Genomic DNA, 21,896 nt, shown 5'->3' with positions numbered 1-21,896 from the left:
GAGATGTGTACACATCCATAAGGTAAGAAAGAACAGTGCTCTTTAATTTCACAGTGTTTTTGAATTCCAATAAGAGCAAAACAGAAACTTAGCTCTTTTAATTAGACTACTTCTATGAACATCCCCTTCCATAAACCTAGGTGGGCAGTTTATAAAAAACATACTACAGTACCTCTCAATTGTGGAGAAAGAAAGGCTGCACACCACAGCTTCCTGTTTTTTTCCTGCTCTCATTCGGGAAGAAATGGTCATTTCAATGCATTTGAAATGCATTGAATTCTAGTGTCTGGCAATGTCATACTTTTGTTTTATTGGTACCTTAAGGTTATATGACCTACCAGTTAGATAAATTAAAGGTGTTACTTGGTAAGCATTATAGTGGTAAAATAAAGGATTAATATTATTTTAAATAAACTTTTAAACATGTTTTTATACAGTTCTATATTCCTAGTGGTACTTGGTGATAACTCATCTTTAAACTTTTTTGTTCAACTTAGCTTGTTTATATAGATTTTTGAGAGTGGTTATTTTTGGTGACTTGCTTGTGTCAAATACAGTATATCGGTTTTACATTTGTGTGAGAAATTGAAGTCTGGAAATTGAGATTGCTTATGTGTACATGAATGAACTCGTAACTGCCCGTGCAGAGAGAGACCTTGTGAAAATTGTTTGGCTGTTCTTTTAGGGTTTTTCTTCACAGCTTTAATGATTTTTCAGCCGTCAGCTGCTGTCATTTTCCTTGGATGACTTGGTCTTTGTCAATAGCTTACTCCTTCAGTGGTTTTGCTTTTTCAAAAAAAAATGCCATATTGTTGGTGACGGATGCCCAGTCTCTCTGCAGTGGTTCTAATTAGTATTTTCTTTCTTCACCATTTTACTTTTCCAACAGGCGAGTCTCTCATCTTGATTTATGCCTTCTAACTTGAAAGGCAGACCCAAAAAGCAACTCCAAAGTCTGGAAGCAAGGCTATACAGTACATTCACAGTACACTTTTATGTTTTCACGATTAATGCAACATGGTGCACCTGACCAATTAGAAACACCTGTCAGCCATTTGTCCCAATACTCATGATCACCTGAAATGGAGGGATAGAACAAAACAAATTACATTGTTCTAATGTGGCTGAATATGTTGTGCTAAATAATACCAGGTAATAAAAACTGAGATTCTCAATGTTGCTTTGTTAATCTTTTGAACTGAATTACAAATTTCACAGCAAACATGACAAATTTCGCTTCACTGTCCCAGTGCTTAGCCTTTTCACTGTAGATACCAAATTTAGTTAATTGTGTCTTTGCTCATCACAACTGCTTTAAGCAGCTTAGGAGTGTCAAGCTTTAAAAGAAATGGGGCCCTGCAACTGTGGGTGGCACCGAACCTTGTGGGAATAGGAAAGAAATATTCCAAATCTGTATTAAAGCTGTCGGCTTTGTACATGGATGACTTGACCTCGATCGGGGGCCTCGGAGTTAACTGGTTAAATCAGCTAGGGATTATGCCAGTTTAAGCCTGAATCAAGCCAGTGTGAGGAATGAGCTTGTTTCACTGTCGTAATGTGTTTGTTTTTTTTTGCTTTCAAGTGTTCCTCATAATTGTCTGACATTTCTTGATAAACCTTGTCTACAACTACAACTGATCTTTGCCCTGGCTCTTTACTGATTCGTGTGATGAATTTCTTTGCCACCCAAACTACTGACACTTGTCTCCAGCAGGTTTCTGCTCCCCTGGAAACAAGGGTGTTTTAAGGGCTTCATCAAAGCCTAAAACCCCTAAAGCCTTTTGACCAGTAGGTCACACTTCACCACTACTTAGTATTGCACTATCCATTCTTTCATGGCTCACTCATCATTTGTCTGACAAGTAATTCTCTCTTTGTGTGCCTTTTCCAGCTGTTCTGAACTTGGACAACACAGTGGTTGACCTGGAGACCCTACAGGCCTTGTATGAAAATGTAAGTTTATAAAGCAAAGAGAAAGGAGTCATCTTTGTTTTTAAAGAAAGAAAAATGCCTCTGTTTTACCCCATCCTTCCAGAGTGTACTGTTGAGTCTTACTGAACACACTTACTCATTACCTTTGTTATTGAAACGTGGTTTGTAGCATTTAATCCCTTTAAGAGAACATTAGAGAAATTTGAGCTTTGCAAAGGATTAACATGCCAGTGACTTAATGCAATTATTTAATAATGATCAAATATTGGCATTTTTAATATTGTATTGTTATTATATAAATTCTCCTAATGTTCGTAATGCATGAAATACAAAATGCAACATACATTTGAAGAATTCTAATACACTAAATCTTGTAGCTCAAACATTCGAGAGAGCCCAGATTTCTTGTAGGTGAGATGCTTAGTCCTTAATAACCTGCAAATAGTAGAACACAAATGTACAGAATACTACGTTGTGTCCTTTACAGTATTAAAAATCCAAAAGACTTCCGCATTCAATTTCTAAATTGGGTATATGGATTCAAGCATTTGATTGAAGCCGATTTAAGGGTATTAATGATAATGTGAAGAGGTAGTTTTTTTATTAAAATGTTAGTTTTTTTCTGAATATTAAGTGATCGTTTAATAATAGTAAGAAATATCAGTGTTCCTTTACTGCACTTTGGTTTAGTTAAGAGTGCACAGACCTGGCAGCAACAACAGAGATGGCTAGTATTGAATAATAATAGAACTATTGTTTTACTTTTCCCCAATATCACACTACTTTTCCCTGAAGCATTATTTCAGCCAGTTCAAGAAATCATTTGTTTTACATCAAGCAAAAAAAAAAGCATTTTGTTGAAGACCTTGATCTGTAATGTTTTTAAGCTTTAAGTCCTGAAAACATGGTGCACTTATCACAGTGTAACCTTATTTTGTGGGACGTGAAGTGATTTAATATGTCCTGTATGTACATATGTAAGAAGTGATTTCCAGTACAGTATGTCCTATGTCTTTTTTTGTTTTAAAATAAAGTAGTATGGAAGCATAAGCTGGATGAGCAGCATTACAGTTTTGTTTACATTTGTTGCAGGAGGTTTTTTTTTTAAAGTCTGGCGATGAAAATTCTTTAACATGACCAATTTTAATCTCCGCTTATTTAATTTGCACACAATACATGGCGCCTTTTGTCTTTTAATATTTCCTTAGAATAGAATGTTTTTTTGTGGAATCCAGGATTCATGTGTTTGGAATATGCCCTACACTGTGGAATATAAAGTTTGGGAAACCTCCAAAGCAAATAAAACATGCATTAATATCAAAACAGCTATGCAGACCACAAACCTGGTGGAATGTTTGCTGTTTACTCTGGAATTAAAGTCTTGTAAAAAATCTTTCAACTTCTCATTAAATGACACTGGTTTTCCTCCACCACCGGTAAATTGTTGAGCCATGGGTTGTCTCATGTCTATGCAATATCAAGTAAGGAAGTAAGTTGACTTTTATGGTAAATAGGCTACAGTATGTTTTTTTTTTATTTTCTGGCATATTTGGCAACAATTTTGAAAAGGATATTTCATACTGGCTATTTGATTTTTTTAAGCAATAACTAAATTGTAACAAAAGCACAATGATTGAGACATAATAAGGTGTCACAAAATAAGTTTAGCATGAAGTGTAAGCAGTTGTTTTCAGCTTTAAAAATTTAAAATACTCAAGATGGTTTATGTAAGTTATAGATCCATATGCAAGGAAGCATAGGCATATTTTTTCAATTTTTTTATGTTGCACTTTTTGGATTCTGTGATATTCTTGAAATAGTTTTGGTTAGCAACATAAGAAGCAGAGTTCTTCACTACAGTTCTGCATGAAACATATTGATAATCATAATATCCTATGACACAAGACATACTGTATCATGAACAAATGTGTCATAACTAAAGATCAAACAATTTTCTTTCTCTCTGGCCTGAGGCTGTGATGTTGACATGAGAAGCAAAGTTGTTTCTCTTACACATGTAAGACTCCAGCCTGTCTCCTTTTCTAATTTTTAACCACAGCTCAAGCAGACACCATGGCTCAATGCTGGCATTTTGCCTGCTCAGCTAGTGTTAGTCAGAATAAAAAAAATCTTAAGAAAAACAGAGTATTAGAAGTATGACAATCAAGATTTCACAAGTTAAAAAATGAAATTGGGCTTAATTTGTGATCTTTCTTCCCTTTACATTAAAAAGAGGGCTACATTCAAAATTAAGTTTCTTTCTGAATTTAAAGCATGGCCTGAAACTATAGAGGCTATTAAAACTAAGAATGTACCTTTCCCATTTTCTTCTTTCTGTTGCTCATTTATGATGCAATATCGGATATAAAAGATCATTTCAGAAATAAAAATCAGAACATTAAAACCAGGTTTAACCAATGACACAAGAAAATGATGGTTTCTAATTAAACACAAAGGAAACAATCCCTCAAAAGTCATTTTATTCTAATAAAGTAAAATAACATTTATTTAAATATAAAGCAGCTACTGGTATATTGCAAAGTGGTCTTTGGGTATATAAAGTTCAAAATTAAAAATGTCTTCCAAGTGCTATACTCTAAAAGTTATACACTGTATTTAAATATTCTATAGAGACCTAAAGAAAACAGCTTTCACACTGTTAACCTCAGTCCTCCTTTGCCCCAAGCAATGAGATATATTGTTCTGTGGTTCATGCGTTTCATATGAATTTTTGGAAACCTTTCAGAGTTGGTGTTCATGCCCCATCTCACGCAATGATGTCGTTGCTGATAGTTCACAGCTATAGAAAAAAGATTCAATTTATTGATCTTTTGATAATATCTCAGTGTTACCAATTACTGGTCTCATTCATAAATGTACCAAAGTCTGTTTTTTATTAAAAGTATTTACACTTTAAAACGCTAAATTAAAACCAGAGCGTGCCCGTGTGGACAGATGGCAAAGTGATCAGCATACTAATTCAGTCTGTTTGATGCCAATGTTTGAAGTACTGCCCTGCTATGCACGGACTGAAGTTAACATTCTCGTGTTGTGTTTGATTTTAGATTCTAGGAGATCTGAAAGTGATAAAAGGGTCTTTTCTTGCAAGGCTCTGAATACAAATGTAATCACCAGTTATTTATCTTTTTATAGCCCCCAGTTTGGAGTTGGCTTGGGATTTGTCTTACTAGCTATGGAAAGGCTAAGAATCATGCTCATGATCCTCCAAAAATGTGCGCTGTGTGAGCTGCCTCGGTTATTTCTTTCTTAGTGTGCACAACGTCCGCTGCCTAAGAGGCGTCGTGTAGTTTTCATTTACTGTACACCTAGAATGTACCAGTGGCTGGTATTGAATAGCAAGCCAAGGGTGCTCTTCTCAAGTGGTGTCTGTGGCTCCCTGGTAGCAGTTCACCGATGTGTAGTTTGTGGAGTCATGTTCCCAGTCACCAAAAGCTGGATTAAAGGGTTCTACCTGCGATCTGAGCAAGTGCCTTTACTTCCTGAGAAACGTGGAACACCTGACAATATTATAGAAGCTTCTTCCGTTGGAGATTAGCTTTTTTTATGTGTTCTTTTCTTAAGAGTTTGAACATAAAATGCTAATATTCACCTGTCTGTTATCAGAAGTCCCCCTTTTTCCTGGTAAGTTATGCAACATACTGAAGCTAGTTGGTTTCTTCACACCTTCCAAAAACATGCTGGCTAGGTTAATTGGCATCTGTAAATTGTCCCTGTGTGTTTGTTTACAGTTCTGTGCTTCCAGGAGAATGCTAACATCACTGGCGATTTCCTGGGAAAAGAGCACATACTATTTGTACAATATTAATGCTTTGCACTGTTCCACTTTGTGCAACATAATTCTACACAAAGTACCACTTTCCCTCATTTTCTCTGAGATTTGTTTGACCTTGAATCAAAACATGTTGACCTTTAAATTGTTGATAAATTTTGGACAAAGCAATTAGTTTTCGTGACTACTGGGGGTTAAACCATATTGAGTTTCTGTATGATACAAGGTGCAAAATGTAGAGTAATAGGATTAATCTAAAAAAAACTTTTATTAGAGGAGACTGGTGCAATATTAAGGAATATAGACATGCCAATGCATTATACTATTTGAAACATTTGTCTCCCTAATACAGTTTAGAAGCTTTCTTGCTATAAAATTACCCATATATTCTGTAGTGTATATTATTCTAGGAGATGACATAACCTCATAATAACCATATCTAAATAGGGCAATTAAGCAGGAGATTTCTATTTGTTAATACAACCAGATTTTACATGTTTTTTTATTAAAGTTTGCTGTATTAATAACCTATGTGCGTGGCCTTTGACGTTTATTTTGGGTCACATAATCGAATTAGGAAGGATATCTTAACTCATTATGAATTTTTAAATGTACAGAATTGTATTTAAAAGCCTTTTTTGGTATATATCTGTTTTGATTCAAAAATAATGGAGAATATGCCCGAAAAAGCTTTGTGTTTGTTATACAGTACGTTACTTTAACTGAAAGATCAGCAGGTGAAATGTTTTAAAGTTTTCTACAGTTCCGCTGGCCAAAACTGCATGGCAGCATGCCTAAATGTGCATCATATATGGGGGGGGGAGACATTTGAAAAGGTTTTCTTGAACTTCTAAATATGTGGCCTTGCCAATTTAGCAAAAAACCACAAATAAAAGATTTAAAAAGGATCCTATTAAATATTGGCCACAAACATAAGCACCATATACAGTACATGTTCTGAAGTCGTTTCTTTCCCTCTGTAGCCTGCTTTTTCATATTTGGTTCTGTTTCGTTATAACCGTTTTATTGCACTGGCATTTCAATAAACATTTTGTAAGTACAGTAAATGTGATATACAAAATAAAGTGTTGTCTGGGTTAATCGACTTCCCACACCTACTGTATAATGTGAGGAACATGCATAAATTTAATTAAAAAACAATTTGGATTTTACAGCTCTTAATACTTATCAGTGTCTGTTAACATGAACAAGGAATCGGTGCTTTGACGCATTGCAGCTTGTTAAGCCCTTCAAAATGTGTTTCCTGACATTACAATGTAAGGTCTTTAAACCACACTTTTGGTAATCGTATGACACAGTTTGTGCAGGAAATGTTTTAGACAGTGTGGTTCATTTTTTGTTCTTTATTCGTGCTTCCCTTCAGGCAAGTACAGTTTAAGTGTAAACAGTATTAAAATCATGTTCTGAAATAACTTGTTTTGGTAGGGAATAGCTACATTTTTCAATTAAAGAAATCTGACTATGAAAAGACAAAACTGATTTTATTTTTAATTTGATGTTCATGGTAGATAAATGCCATTTTAGAAGGTGCAATATCAGTAGCACAATGGAAATTTGTAGCTATACTGTTTGAAATGGATAAAATACGTCCTGTCTAGCTTCCAAGCTACAGTGTAATTTCTGTATATTGTTCAAAGGTGGCAGAAAAAATCCTTCTAATGAGTGTGTGGGCTATCCTTTGTACTGTGTTTTCTTTTTCAGAGAGCTCAACAAGAGGAGATGGATAAAATAGAAAAGCACGTGAAGTCTACTAAAGAAAAGGAAAATTCAAAGCCATTGGATAAACCTGAACAGTAGGAACATTTTATTTTTTCTGTTAATCGGTTTATTAAAATGTTACAAATATTATTGTTTTTGACAGAAAGTGTAGATATCTCTGACTTCACTTCACATGTATTATACAGCATGTAATTTCTGTAATGTATTGACTCACGGTTCTTTCAGTTATTGTAAGCAGTTTTTCATGATACTGCTACAGTGATACATTCTTCTTGATTTTTTTATTTATGCCATGATTAAAAAAAACCCTGTCTTCTTTAAATGGTAGTAGAAGTGGTACTCAAATATTAGAATACAACTTGCAGCATACAGTTTTATGGCACTTGATACTTAAAAACATCTTCCAAATAGGCACAATTGGAGACAAGCCAAAGTGTCATTCTTGGTAGCTATGTAATGCGTATCTTGTAAAATTCAAAATAATTGTTAGAAGGAGAGCAATGAATAGTCTTTTTTCAGTTTCTTAAAGGGTTTGGGGGTATAATTATGGAATACAAATCATCCAAACTATCACATAATTTTGTTCCATATTCTAAAGTACTTTTGATAGACTGGAATTTCTCACTTCTTAAAAATACTTTTTCTCTTTAGCAGCATATTTCTGAATGCAAGAATTCACATAATGGCATTCAGTGGACTTTTAAAAATTGTATTCCACGAAACAAGCTCGCCTTATTCTCTTGACACAAGGGAAGTTGGTTCCTGTACATCACCATACTGATATTTTTACATTCCACTGGCAATTTGCCTCTTTATATCAGATAATTAACCATAGTTGCTGGAAGAAACTTAACAGACCTCAGATTCTATTATAAAAGAATACAATATGGTTTCTCTGTAATCTGTTTGCCTTTAATGTTTATGTATCCAGAATATTAACCAAAGGGTTTAACTACACTACGTGCCTAGTTGATTACCTAGTGACCCAGAAAGATTTTTTTGATTTAAAAATGAAGTATGTGAAGTTTGTATTTTATTAAAAATAATTCCCTTAATTAACTTTATTTCCTGACTTCACTTTCTCCCTTAGATTCCTCTATGAATTGTCTCAAATCCCTAATTTCTCATCAAGAGTATTTTGCATCATCTTTCAATCATCTTTCATGGAATGCATATCTTCAATCGTTCGTAAACTTGAAATACTTCAGAAAGTTTGTTCGGTAAGTTAATAACCTTTTTATGGGAATTGTACTAAGCAATAGTTATTCTGGATTATCAGATATTTTCTAACTGGAGTAATGGGCAGAAGGTGTTCTGCTTAGATATCCCTAGTGTTTTTGTTTTCCCTTGTAACTCTGCATTTTGTTTTTTTGTTTCCTAGAGTTTACAGAGCAGTGCTGGTGTGATGAAGATCCTTGGACTTGTGCTTGCTTTTGGCAATTTCATGAATGGTGGGAACAGAACGCGAGGTCAAGCAGATGGCTTTGCTTTAGATATTCTTCCCAAGCTTAATGATGTGAAAAGCAGTGTAAGTGGGCATCTGCTGTCTGTAGTGCCAGTGTATAAAAATTATTTCTTAAAGAGATATTTAAATAGCATAATCTGAAACAGTGAAGAACGCTTCCAATCTGTTGAGGTTTCTGGGTTAGTGAACAGTTCATGGACCCCCAATAAACTGTACATGTGTACAGAGGAAGTGCACAGCCATTTTGACAATCTGCAACATGTTCCAGAGCAGTGCTTCAGAGAACACAGCACCAGTCCAGATCCAACCAGACCATACATTACATTTACAATACAGCCATACTGGAGGAATCTTAGTCCATGGATGTTTATCAGAACACTTGAAGCATTGTAACCTGCTCATTAGGACAGTTTCAAGGGAAGTACTTACAGTATGTTATCAAACATGCCAATTAGGTCACAGCTAATATTTTTTTCCTTACATAGTGCAAAGCATTTGGTATAGTACCACCTGGTGGTGAATATTGTTCTGCTGCCATTCATTTAACCTGGGATGCCTTATTTTTGTTAAGTTGTTAATAAGACTTTATAACTTGTGTTGTGTAAATGTGTGCATTCATGGCTTAAAATCTAGTTCTTTATTAACTGCCTGAGAAAATGAATGTTTTATTGTGTTCCTTAAATAATTCAACTATGAAATTAATTTTGTATGTGAATTTTAAGATGTTGATTTAAAAATGTATGATATTATATATGCATAGTATTTCATGCTGAAAAGATTAACTACCTGTCAAATTTCATTCCTGTTCAGGGGTGGTGGTGGTATATATTTTAATTATGAGTTTACATATTAAAATTACAGTATTTGGAATAGGACATTGAACACAGGAACATGATGATGAGATCATAGTCCTTACTTGTAGCTCATAGTTTTTCTAAGACTGTTGCAAGACATCCAGGCATTGCTGCCTATTTCACTGAGCACATGCTCTGAGGTTTTTCTAGTTTTCAATATTTTTATTTTTCTGTCCTGTAGGATAGCAGTCGAAGCCTTTTGTCTTACATCGTTTCTTACTATCTAAGGCACTTTGATGAGGTATGTTTGTTTCGGTTTATTCTAAATAACATTTTCAATCCTTTGATGTGCACAGAAACTTGGACTGTTTCCTTGTTTCTTTTCTTGGCAGTGCTTAATATGAATTGCTTTTTAAATTTATTTTCATTCCGCTCATTTGTAAAAGTAACTTTTATGTAGGATTTTTAGCCTATGATGTTTGGCAGTAGTTTTAAATGAACCCACTCTAATTGTTCTCTTTAGCCAGATGATATGAAGTCAAATGCAGCATAAAGCAAAAATCAGCCGATATGACGTGGTCCAGAGTCCCAGATGGGCTCTGTTCTCCTTAAGGGCTCTGGCAGTATGCACTGCGTTAAAAGAGCTACTTTTGATTTGTCTCATCAAACCTGACATGGACAAGAAAACTATCCACTATCCTTGTTTATTCTTGTTTTGAGCTGTTTTTGTCTTAATTAGGTAATCTTTCAGTTGTAAATACTGTTAACACAAGTTATCTTTCTACAATCATCACGCACTATAGAACAGAATCTTTAAACTCTTTCTGAGCTTCAGATCTACGAAGCATTTGTCTCTTAAATTCACTGACCTCGTGGAAAAAGAATCACCCTTATGTGTGAGAGATGGCCAGTAATAACCTACAGTAAATACTTCATTCAGTGATTCACTTTGGCCTTAATAATGACAGGAACATTACTTCTTTGTAGCCTGATCTTGCCATCTCAAAAGCCAAGCGGGGTTGGGCCTGGTCAATACTGGAATGAAGGCTCCTCAAATGAATACTTGGTCACTATTCTAAGTGGTAGTTGTGGAGCAGGAGGAAGCCCCCTTCCTTTCAAATCAGAATTCCTCATCTAGGGCCCCTAACTATGGTGACTGTTAACACAGTACAGAAAGAGGTGCCATCCTTTGAATCAGACAATAATACAAGGTCCTGATGACTTGCTATCATTATCATTAAAGATTGATTAAGATGATGCTGTTCATCTTCAACAGTAGAGGTATCTAGCTGGGCTAAATTTCACTTCAGGCATGCTCATTCTGTCCAGCTTAGATTTCCCTCATTATTGACTTGAAGTTATTTCACTCCATAATGTGGCCCAGTCACCAGGACTGATTTTCTGTCCTGTTGATTTAAAACTATTCTTTATTTAAACATTTCCATGAAGCAAGATACAGAAATGTTCAACTGATCTTCCAAGCCAGTTTATCTGTGCATATTTTGAGTGATTAACATGCACAAACTGCAGCTAGTTGCCTTGTGGTAACGTTGTTTTTGGATTGTAGGATGCAGGCAGAGAGAGTTGTCTGTTCCCTCTCCCAGAGCCACAGGACCTCTTCCAGGCTTCGCAGATGAAGTTTGAAGATTTTCAGAAGGACTTGCGCAAACTAAGAAAAGACCTGAACGGTAAATGAATGTGCTTTGAGATTGCCTGCCAGCATGCACTTTCAAGCCTGCTGGTCTGATAGTGTTTAAAAACACAGTTCGGGCTATGATGTTTGTAATCTGCACACGCCTTACACATATAATAGGTGCTGCTACATTTTAGGTGATCTGTCTGTTTTTTTTAACCAAATTTCTGAAACATTGAATCAATTTTTAAAACTATTTCCTGCCCTTAAAAAAAAGAAATACATTTTATTTCTGTTAGATTGAGCCTCAGCTGCCAGATTTCACTGCTGTGTCTCAAGCCTGTGCTAGACCGTACTTGTCAGCTGCAAAAACAACCCTACTGTAGCACACAACAAGCTGTGACCTGTGGCCTCTGATTGATATTTCCATTATTACCTAGAGATTTACACGCTTTATCAAATCTAGTAGCATTTTACACTAAGATATGTATGTGTGCTTAAAAGGGACTGCAACAATTTTTATATTCATTATTTCAGGATTAGAAAAAAACGGCATGGATGAGTGCATTTCAATGGACAATGAAAGAAAATTATAAACATTAATGTGTAAAACCTCCAATTTGCATCACAAAATAGTCAAAAGTTTCAGGTGTGCGCAGCACCATATTGCCGTCATAGCCTGTAGTAGTTCAAAACGAGGCAACAAAGCAGCAGGAAACTTGAAAAGGCACTATTATATTGCAAACAAGCAGACTTGTGTAGTGTGACTTTGGAAATGCAGGTTCAATGTTCAATATAAATAGCAAAAGACATTTCAGAATGTTTGGGGGGGGGTACTTTATGGTACAGTTGATATACAGTACGTAATGATGTGATTTAATGGTTATTATATAAAAGAATGTGAACAATTGTGAATATTAGTATCTAGAGGGACATGTTTATTTATAATAGCTTAATATAAAAGGCACATCACAATGAACATAGAAACATGCGAATATAGAAACACCATCTTCTCTCCCTTTTGGATTGTTCTTTTCAGTCATAACATCACCTCTAATAGGATTCAAGTATAGTAAAGATGGCTGGTACAATTTGACCACACCCTTTTGTGTCCCAGAATACCTGGTCAGCCCTGGAGGGACTTTTTCACTTTACACTTGTCTTCAGTATATGTTTTCTGTTCTTATCCTTGGCCAGTGTCATGACAATTTGTAAGAAAATATTGGTTCAGTTTGCAGTTTTAATTTTAGCCTTCACTGGCTTTTCACATCCATTAAACATACTTTATATCACAAGTGCGGGCAGGCTGTAACCTTGTCAAACATTAAAATCCGAGAAAGCGTTGCTGTCTATGTCATCTTAAACTCCTTGCATACTGCCAGCAAAGCTGATGGCCTTTTCCTGGTAATATTTAAGTTCCTATTTTAACTTGATTTAAAACATCTGTCCCCTTTTTTAAAATAGGTGCAAATCTGGAACAGCATTGTTGTATATAACATGCAAATGCTCAAATCATAAACTACAATAGATCTACTGTGTGTATATTTCTTTATCAATGAAAATATGATGTTCGAAATGTTTGCTATGGGGGGAAAACCGAGTGTTCTTCTAGAACGTTGAAGCTGAAATTTCCGTTGAATCTACAAACCTTCATATGGAGATAATAGATTGTTTAAAGGTAGACATAATTAAAATTGGTATTTTAAAACCCAATAAAATTGAATACGTCCATTCACCTCGATTCCCAGGGCTTCTAATCTTCACGGTACAGTTTTTATTTTAGATGAACAGATTGCATCTCTGAGAAATGGCAGTGTGTCAGGTTAGATCAAAAACCTAGACGCAAGGAATCTCTTTAAAGTTCATACCTTTTGAGCAGGGTCACAACAATGAACATCCAGTGAACATGTCAACCTCATTCATAAATAACACTATGATGAGCAACGAGCACTGCTAATATATTGTTTACCAGACACTGTAATGACAGAATCCAGAAGCACAGAAGCTTTTCATTACTATTCCTACAGGTTTTGGCTCCACCAATTGCTTTCAAATTTCACAGCTCCCTAGGAGTTCCATCCTGCCTGTGCTGAACTAAGTGACACACAGTTTGAAAAAGCAACCCAATCTGCTTTTGATCTCCACTGCCTTTCAGTGACAGCACTGTTCCACTGCTAATCCGTGCTGGAAACTCTGATATTTGCCCCATGACTTAACTCTTGACTGGAGTGATGTGTGTGCGTGGCTGGGCCTCCGATTAGAGGCTAAGGACAGTTTGCAACTGGAGGTATCCAAGAACCTTTGTGATTTTCTTCTAGAATGACGTTTAATCAGTGTAGTGTTCCATTTAGAGCTATCAAGCACTCTTTGAGTTTTTGGGCCCTTTTTTTGTTTTCGATAATTAAAAATCCTTTTTGCTTCCTTGCACTGGTAACAGTTGTCTGGTCGACAGTCCTGCTTTAGGAATGTGGTATACTGTATCGGCCTCTGCTCAGCCTGTAGGTACAGTACTAACTGTACTGTATGTACTCTACATAAGTGAATTGATTTTATCATTGAAGCTCTATAATTCTATAAGTAGTCGATTTTAATACTGGCCACGAGTGTCATTGGTCCCCTTACATTGTTTTTTTTAATATACTATTATTTGACTTTTTTAATGATTTTTTTTTGGCTTATATGATCTTTGAGGAAAACAATTACTAATGGGAACTTCTGAAAGCTGAATAAAACCACCTTTTTCAAAATAATGTTTTTGGCCTGCCACAGTGATTTCTTTATCATGAGGTGCGTGAAAACACCTGAATTAAGTGTCGTATATCCATATTCAGCTTTCTAGCAAAATAGTTTGCAAATTATCCTTCCATGTTTAAATGTTTCATGTGTAAATATTGATGTAAATGTGTAGTCAGCAACATTAAAGAGAACCACTTTGAACACTGAGTTTAAGCTGAGGGTTATTTCCGAAGGGCAAGCATTTAAGAGCCTGGAAGTTGTTAAAGCATTTAAAATGGTTAGCAGGCTCCATTTGTAATTTTTTTTGTTAAAATGCAGTTATCCTTCATCCTCCTACAGAACTCCTTGCTTTAACTCCTATTTCCATTTGATCAATTAAAGACTAAACCACCTAGAAGTCAGTAAGTTCCCAGGAAATAATTCTGTGATTCATTACTATCCAATTTCTTTCTTTGGCAGTCAACATTTTTACAGAACTCAGCAAGAATAATATAATCACTCATAATTTTATCTTAGCTGGTGCGATACAGTATGTTAAAATGGCACTGAAGGCTCTAGATCCCACTAGACATTAATGATAATGCCAAAGGGATATAAAAAGGTATACATTTTATTTACCATATAATACATCAGGTCATACATTCAATATTAACTATACCATGCTAGAGTTGTACAAATCAAAGAGCGGGCCATGTGCGTCAAATGTCAGGTTCTTCATTTCCATTTTCTTTGTATTGCATTTGCTCTATTTTAGATGGACCTTTAAATAAAGTGAACATAATGACTCTGTATTAATTACTTGTAAAACACGTTTGCTTTTTTTAACTGCTAACATGTTCATGACACAGAAATTGGGAGTTGTGATTAACATGGAGCAAATCAGCATAGGGTTAATAGCCAGCATCTGTTCACTGTGCAGACTCTTAAACCTAAAACAGATGCAAACATTAGCCAGACTTTCTAGTCAATCCATGAGTCATGTTTTACTGTCCTCGCAACTCCAAACAAGGCGCTGTCTCAGGAAACCCCTGAACCCTCAGCAGCTTTTACAGTAAGTCAAGCGATGCAAAAAATGAGAAAAATACGCAACATAAGCGCATGTTCCCCTGTTTGCACTTCACTATAGGCTAAACCTGCAGGCCCTGCTTTGAATTAGAAATTAGATACAGTTCTGGGAGGTTAAATGCAGAGGTTGCATTAGAGCAAGAAAGGATATGCAGTTATTTTGTCAAAACAAATGGGGATCCTATCAATCTTGCATTGTTTTATTGGGTTTCTAAAATAGTCTTAATTATTAGCTCTTTTTTCTCAGACAGTTTCTGGAAGAATCTGCTTTTTACTGTTGAAAGAGCACAGGCTCTCTGCCAGTAAGCTGACAGAAGTAAAGATTGATGCAACAGCATCTTTTTTTATACAGAAGATTAATATGGAAGATAAGTGCTGGGATTTCTGAAGTGCTTGAGCATTTTTAACCTGGGCTACAGCAGGCATAAGCTTTAACTCCTTTGCAGTGAATTGTTTAGTTATTTTTAAGCAATGTCTCAAAAGGTGGATGAAACCTGTTGCTGAACTTGTCTAGTAGTTGTCCTGTCAGGAGGCGTTTGCTGTCCCCTGCAAAAATGAATACAGGTTCAACCTAGATTTTAGAAATGAGGATTAACCTCTCGCATCTGTAGTTATTGACTACAGTCTAGACCTAAAAAAATTGTATTCAAACTTAACCTGAACCATTTTTGGTTACACTATCGAAACATGAAATGTAATAATTGCAGTCACAAGGACTGGTGCCTCCTCAATATTGAGCAATATTGTCTAATTTAGTGTAGTTGTTTGTTTGTTTGACAGTGATGTTTCTAGGCTAATTGGACACTCATTCTGCAACTTTATTGAAGTCTACACTGGTTAATTTCACTCAGATTATCTGTTTTACTGTTTGCAAGGATTAAGTAAGTCAGAACATGTAATTTAAGAACATGAATTTCACTTAATTGAATAATGGGGTTAGAGAGAGAGCCAACATGTGAGGAAGAACAATGTATTCTCTTAAGAGACCATTTTATTTTTATTATTCATTTTTCCTTTTCTTTAATCGGCTGAGCCTGAATACAAGTAAACTAGACTAGTAGACCAGTCATGCAACTTCTGATCTTGAGATGGCAAGGATTTCAAGGTGATGGGCCATTTAGTCTTGTGTGTGACTGTGGAGTTTTAATCTAGCTGCTTTTAGTCATTACTGGGAGGCATATACAGTAGAAAGGTTTAATGTGTAACTGGCAAATTTAGATTCAACTATGAGAAACTGAATGTACATATGGGATATGCATAAAGCACTTCAATGTGAAATTGCTAGAAAGAATTTCCTTTTTCCTTCAGCCGTCACATTTCTTTTTCCAAGACATTGGGGCGATCAGGCTTAGAAAGCTTTTGAAATGTATTAAGGGTGTCATAGGTGAAATGGCAAGGATTGGGTGGGTGATGGGTGGATATTTGATTACATGCTTGAATCTACATTCAAAGATATTACGATTAGAACAGAAGGGTCACCACACACTTTTCTACAGTACCTTGAAGTGAAAATGTACAAAATCACAGTCATGCTCCCTGTTCCCTGTAGTTACGCAATGCGTTTCTCACTTCTGCGATAGCGCTGTGTCATTATGGGTGGCATCCAGTACGTCACAGAAGTGAAATCACTGTAACAGATGTATAAATGGTTGGCACTTGGAAGAAACTGCAAAATGCACATTTTTTTTGAAAGACTTCAGGAAACACTTCTTTATGGTCCTGTCATGCCAGGGTGGGGGTGTCTTTACTTGTCAGTAGTTAGGAACGTACTAAACTTTGTATTCTAAATAGTTGCTCACTAGCTCTGAAAGGAAAAACTCTCCCAGAAACTATTCAAAACATCCATGGGCCCTTTTAATTGACGTCTCGGAAATGTAGCACATCTAGGAGTTCATCAATCAGTTGTTCCTCACTCACTTCTCCCTCAAATGCCTCAAATGGAAACTCTGCTCTCTTATTGGATACCATAGGTTAATGACCACTGGAAGTCTGCTCTTTTGGGTTTATAAATGCCACCTATCCAGCTACAATATCTTCTTTCAGCTGTTCAGGGGAATGTACTGTGGTTCTAGTTCAGACAAGCGCTGCCAGCTTGTTTGAACCTGATGTGTTATTACAGTAGTGAAATATATCGTAACGCTACGGGCTTCACGCGGGCGCCCTCGCCGCTGCCGCATCAGGCCGGCCCCCCGCCGTCGGGGACTCGAACCCGGGCCTCCGGCGTCTCTCAACAGGGACCCAGCCTCTTGAGCCAAAGGGAAATCTCCCCTCAGCCCGGCGGCTGCGGTCCCTGCTATCCACAGGGAAGGGCGGTGACGTCACCGCTCTCGCGAGCAATGGAGGCCGTATGCGTTACACTATGTACAGAAAACCACTTGTGAGCACTGCTTCTAAGATCATGTGAAAATATAAAAACAATTTTAATCAAATGTCCTCTGGAACAAGTATGATCTCTCAAATGTATAGCCTTAAGCTAGTCAGTAGATCCATGCTGTATTCCTTTCCTTTTCTTAAGTTAAATTTAAAAAAAGATTATTCTAATTAAGTACAGAACATTACCCCTCCTTTTTGGGTCATTTACGCTAACTGTGCTTAACAGAAAACTCAGTTTGATTTTTTTCAGTTTTTTTCAGCTAATCGGGCTGATTGGAAAGCAGAGTTTTCCTCACGGCTTATAACAAGGAGGTTGTTAGTGGTGGTGTCTGAAATGCCAAGGAAAAGAAATCACATTTTGGTTTTCTTGTTTTGCAGCTTGCACTACGGAAACAGAAAAGGTCTGTCGCGATTCTTCTGAAGATCACCTGCAGCCTTTCAAAAATAAAATGGAAGAATTTCTCGGCCAAGGTATGAAAGGTGTTATAAAACTTGCAGCTATGTGACAGTGATGTGATTTATTCACGAAGATTGTTTTGTTTGTGTGGCTCTGTAAGTCAAGTGGGTAATGGATCATTTTGCCATAAGCTATGGTACTTAGACATTACTGGTAGCCCTTACATACGCAGTTTAAGTTATTTTCTGGCTGATCTACACTGTGTGACATTCTGATAACTTAGCTGGGCTTTTAGTGCTTTAAAAGATCTGTGCAGATAATATAGATGAGAACTTTTCTGTGGCTTACTTGCTTCTGTGGTTTTAAAGTTTTTTTAAAAAAAAAAGTTGGTGCAAATTTCAATTGTTTGCACTGGGCCATTTTAGAGTTTTAGTTCAATGGTGTGGCTGTCTTAGAATAATGATGGGTTTTAAGAAAAATAAGAATTTCTTGCAAATACTGTAGTTATATTGATGCAGACAGATGAAAATGATGTAATATCAGGATTTGTGTAATTTGTGTATAAACTACTGCAAGACAGAAACCCCTGCACTAGTGGTGTCCTTTTTGTTTTTTCAAATAATTGTCACACTTTAATAATAAACAGCTGTGCGAGACGATGCATGATTTGGCAGAGTAACCTGGTGTGCAGAATACATAGAGACTGTGGCTGAAACAGATGATGGAGTATTGTTTTTTGGAACGGGGGACATAATGAGCTACAGGGAAAATTTGGCTACAAGGCGTGCTTGTCAGTTACATGCCAGTAATTAATTTAAGATGGTCCTCCTTTGGGTTTTTTACACTTGGGTTGCCAGCAATACCTTAAATAAAGCCGGGGTTATTTCTGCACTTTTAATAATGTTTTATTTAAATGAGCAGTTGGGTATAACTTGGAAGCGAAGGCAAAAAAAACTGTGTCCTGTTGGTTAGATTAATAAATAGCTTTGTCCAAACCATTTGGATATTGCTTCTGACCCATGACACCTACACCCTAAGGCTTACTGTACCTGATGACTCTTAGACACATTTACCATTAGTTAGGAGCTGTTTAATCTCTAGTATGATGGGGTATTGCATATCCTAACCCAAATGTAAAGGTTGTGAAGAAACTGGGGGAAAATTTGTTGAAGGGAATCACTGTAGTGCCCCAGGCAGGTCTCTTTTTGAAGAAGCCTCTTTTCCCTACTCTGATCTGAGTCAGCTGTGCTTGTGTTCAGAATGGTACTTTTTCTCAAGATTAGGCTCTCTCCTTCTCTACTAAGACAGGGTTTTAAATTATTTTGCTTTAGGATTAAACAAAAAATGTCCATATGTCAACAGAAAGCCTTTGCAGCTTTTTGTCTCATGAGGCTTCCTTTGCATGTGACTTTCTAACTTGATTAATTGGATGCTTAACGAGCAGAAAGGAACAATCCAGGATTCGCATACAATCCATTTTAGTTATTTATTTGTAACTGTTTATTTTTATTCTTGCTTTACTGATTATACAGCCCAGCTTGAAAGAGAGTTAACCTTTGGATCTGTCAAAGAAAGGCTTTTTGGTCTTATGCAATAGCTGAATTCAGGGCTTCATATTCAAATAGCATTGTAATCTGTTGCATATGTAGTCTAGTTGTTTTAAAGTCCGTGAGTCTTAGCTTAAAAAATGGCTTGACTAGAAAAGCTTTTATAGCACAACACTAGGATGCTAGCAGTTCTTTGATCTGTTTGAGAAGAGCAGGGATTCCCATTGTTTTTCGAGACATTGATGACTGACAGGGCTACTGTCAGAATTAGTAACAGAGCTCATTACGCAAAAAAGAAATTATTATTGTTGTTTGTATTTGTAACTGTGGGTTACAGAATGAAATAAATGTAGCAAAATACAGTTTTTTCACTGTGAACCCTACCACAAAATGCTAGAAAAACTGGACCCTTAGGGACAGAACTGTAGGTCAGTTCACTTTTTGCAGCACGTTTCTCTATACAGTAGCTCACTGTAGCAAATTTGAAGCAAAATTTATTGCAAATTAATTGAATATCTTTTTTAGATTTTTTTTTTTTTTTTTTTGCTCCTGTTCATGTAATGTTTTTGCTATATTGAGTTTTCTGCTTCTTAGGTCAGCATTTTTGGTTATAATTATACTTTTTTACTTTTCTTATAAGTGCATGACTTTAAAAGTATGTCAAGTTGGTATCACAATTATGGAAAAATACTTTGGTGATTATAGTTGTTAATTTTTTTAGAGAGCAAAACTTGGTGCAAATGTTGTACAAAAGCAAGTGGTTTACAAGTTACTATACATTTTAAAGCTAAAGAGTTTTCTTTCCTAAATATGGTAATCATATAAACCCCGTGGCAGTATGGGACTGATTGGAGTACTGTATATACATGTACTCTCCGTGTGTGCGTGCTCATGCACAGGTCCATTTTAGGCCACATTGGTTTCCTGTTTATACAGGAAAAACAGTTTTCAGAGGAAAAGATTTGGTCCCTACATGTTGGAACTACAGTATAAGGGCTAGCTTTACAGTCAGGATAAGTGATGGTACTAGACCTACCTGTTGAAAATAACATTGGGCAATCTCGTTCCTGTAGTCACCGTGGGTATGAAACCCTTGGTTAATGTTGATTACAGAATTCAGGACCTGGCAGACAAACGTTTTTCTTTATAAAACTTGTGTAAAGCCCATGTGCACTGTACGAACAGGGCAATATTCTCATGCTTACTTTCTTCTTTCAATGTACAGTATTGGACCACAGAAAAGTCACTTCACTGCCAAGGTTAGGCTCTACAACACAGGCAGAGTAGTTCTGTTTATTTAAATAGTTAGTGATTGTGTCATTCCATCTTAGTGTGTTAGATATGCAGTAACACATCCAACACCCTGTATGTTTAGGAATTGGAAACCTGCAGTGACGTTATCACTTGATGATGATAATTAAAAGTACAGTATGTACAGTATATATATTACAGTGCATTTTGCAGTATTTTGTACTTTAATTTCTTGACGTGGTTACATACCAGACACTAAAAGTCAAATGAGAATTCCTGGAATAACATACAGTACTTTATTTAAGACTGATTATCTATAAACAATAAGTACCATGTGTAAAAAGATCAATAGCAAGATTTAGTGCTGAGAATGGTAGATAAAAGTGATCTTCATATTTGACATGTTGGGACCTCTTAGGTATAGTTCTGGCTTCAATTACATGGGAATGATTTGATATTCCCCAAAAGGAGCGCTGTAGATCAGGGAAGGCGGAGCCCATGAATAAAAGGGATCTACATTACTTGGAAGTGGTTCAGAGTGGCTGTTTCAGATTGTTATGGCTTTGGATCAGACAGTAGTTCATCCAAAACATTAGGATGTACACAGGGTGACTGTATTGTTCTGTTGTTTTTGTTCACATTTCAGTGAATAGCACTGCATTATGGGTTTTCTTCTGTCATACAAATATGAAACTCACTTTGTATATATTTATGTATATGCTCATGCAGAGTGAGTGCTGATCCCAGGAGCAGCACCTACGTCAAATAGATATGATTCATATATATGGTTAAGCTATCAGAACTCTACATTTGCTGTTCATATATAGTCTACCTTGTTGTATTCAAGTATTAAAAGATTTGGATCTAGGTAACTAAATGAAAAACATGGCTACTTCTCACCCAAGCTAAGCAAATTGACCAGTAAAGTTGTAAGAGTAGAATACTCTACAGGAAACTGTGCGTAGATGAGTGTTGTTCAATTTATTTTTAATTTTGATTTACTGTACTGTATGTTTCACTACTTAGTATCAAATTATTTTGCATGTGGTATTTTTGTGCAATACAAATTGAAATATAATTCAAACAATAGTGTGAAATATTTAAACAAATATGTTTATTTACTGTAAGTCTTCAAAAAGTACTGCAGTTTTTAGAGCATCAAAGGATATTTGC

General features: G+C 36.0%; 1 protein-coding gene across 1 annotated transcript in view; it reads left to right on the top strand.

Annotated features, from left to right (window-relative positions):
* The window catches only part of fmn2b (formin 2b), an 85,747-nt gene that overhangs the window by 48,927 nt on the left and 14,924 nt on the right, over positions 1-21,896 (top strand). Inside the window, exons 9-15 of the mRNA XM_088610154.1 lie at positions 1,892-1,953; positions 7,445-7,536; positions 8,553-8,682; positions 8,844-8,990; positions 9,963-10,022; positions 11,289-11,409; positions 17,907-17,999. Of these exons, the coding sequence (XP_088466280.1) occupies positions 1,892-1,953; positions 7,445-7,536; positions 8,553-8,682; positions 8,844-8,990; positions 9,963-10,022; positions 11,289-11,409; positions 17,907-17,999 (705 nt within the window). The remainder of the gene's footprint in view (positions 1-1,891; positions 1,954-7,444; positions 7,537-8,552; positions 8,683-8,843; positions 8,991-9,962; positions 10,023-11,288; positions 11,410-17,906; positions 18,000-21,896) is intronic.

Source organism: Lepisosteus platostomus, chromosome 17 (assembly GCF_059453375.1).
Source record: "Lepisosteus platostomus isolate fLepPlt1 chromosome 17, fLepPlt1.hap1, whole genome shotgun sequence".
NCBI classification, from domain to species: Eukaryota; Metazoa; Chordata; class Actinopteri; order Semionotiformes; family Lepisosteidae; genus Lepisosteus; species Lepisosteus platostomus.
The sequence above is the reverse complement of the archived record's forward strand: the minus strand, read 5'-3'. Positions and strand labels throughout refer to the sequence as shown.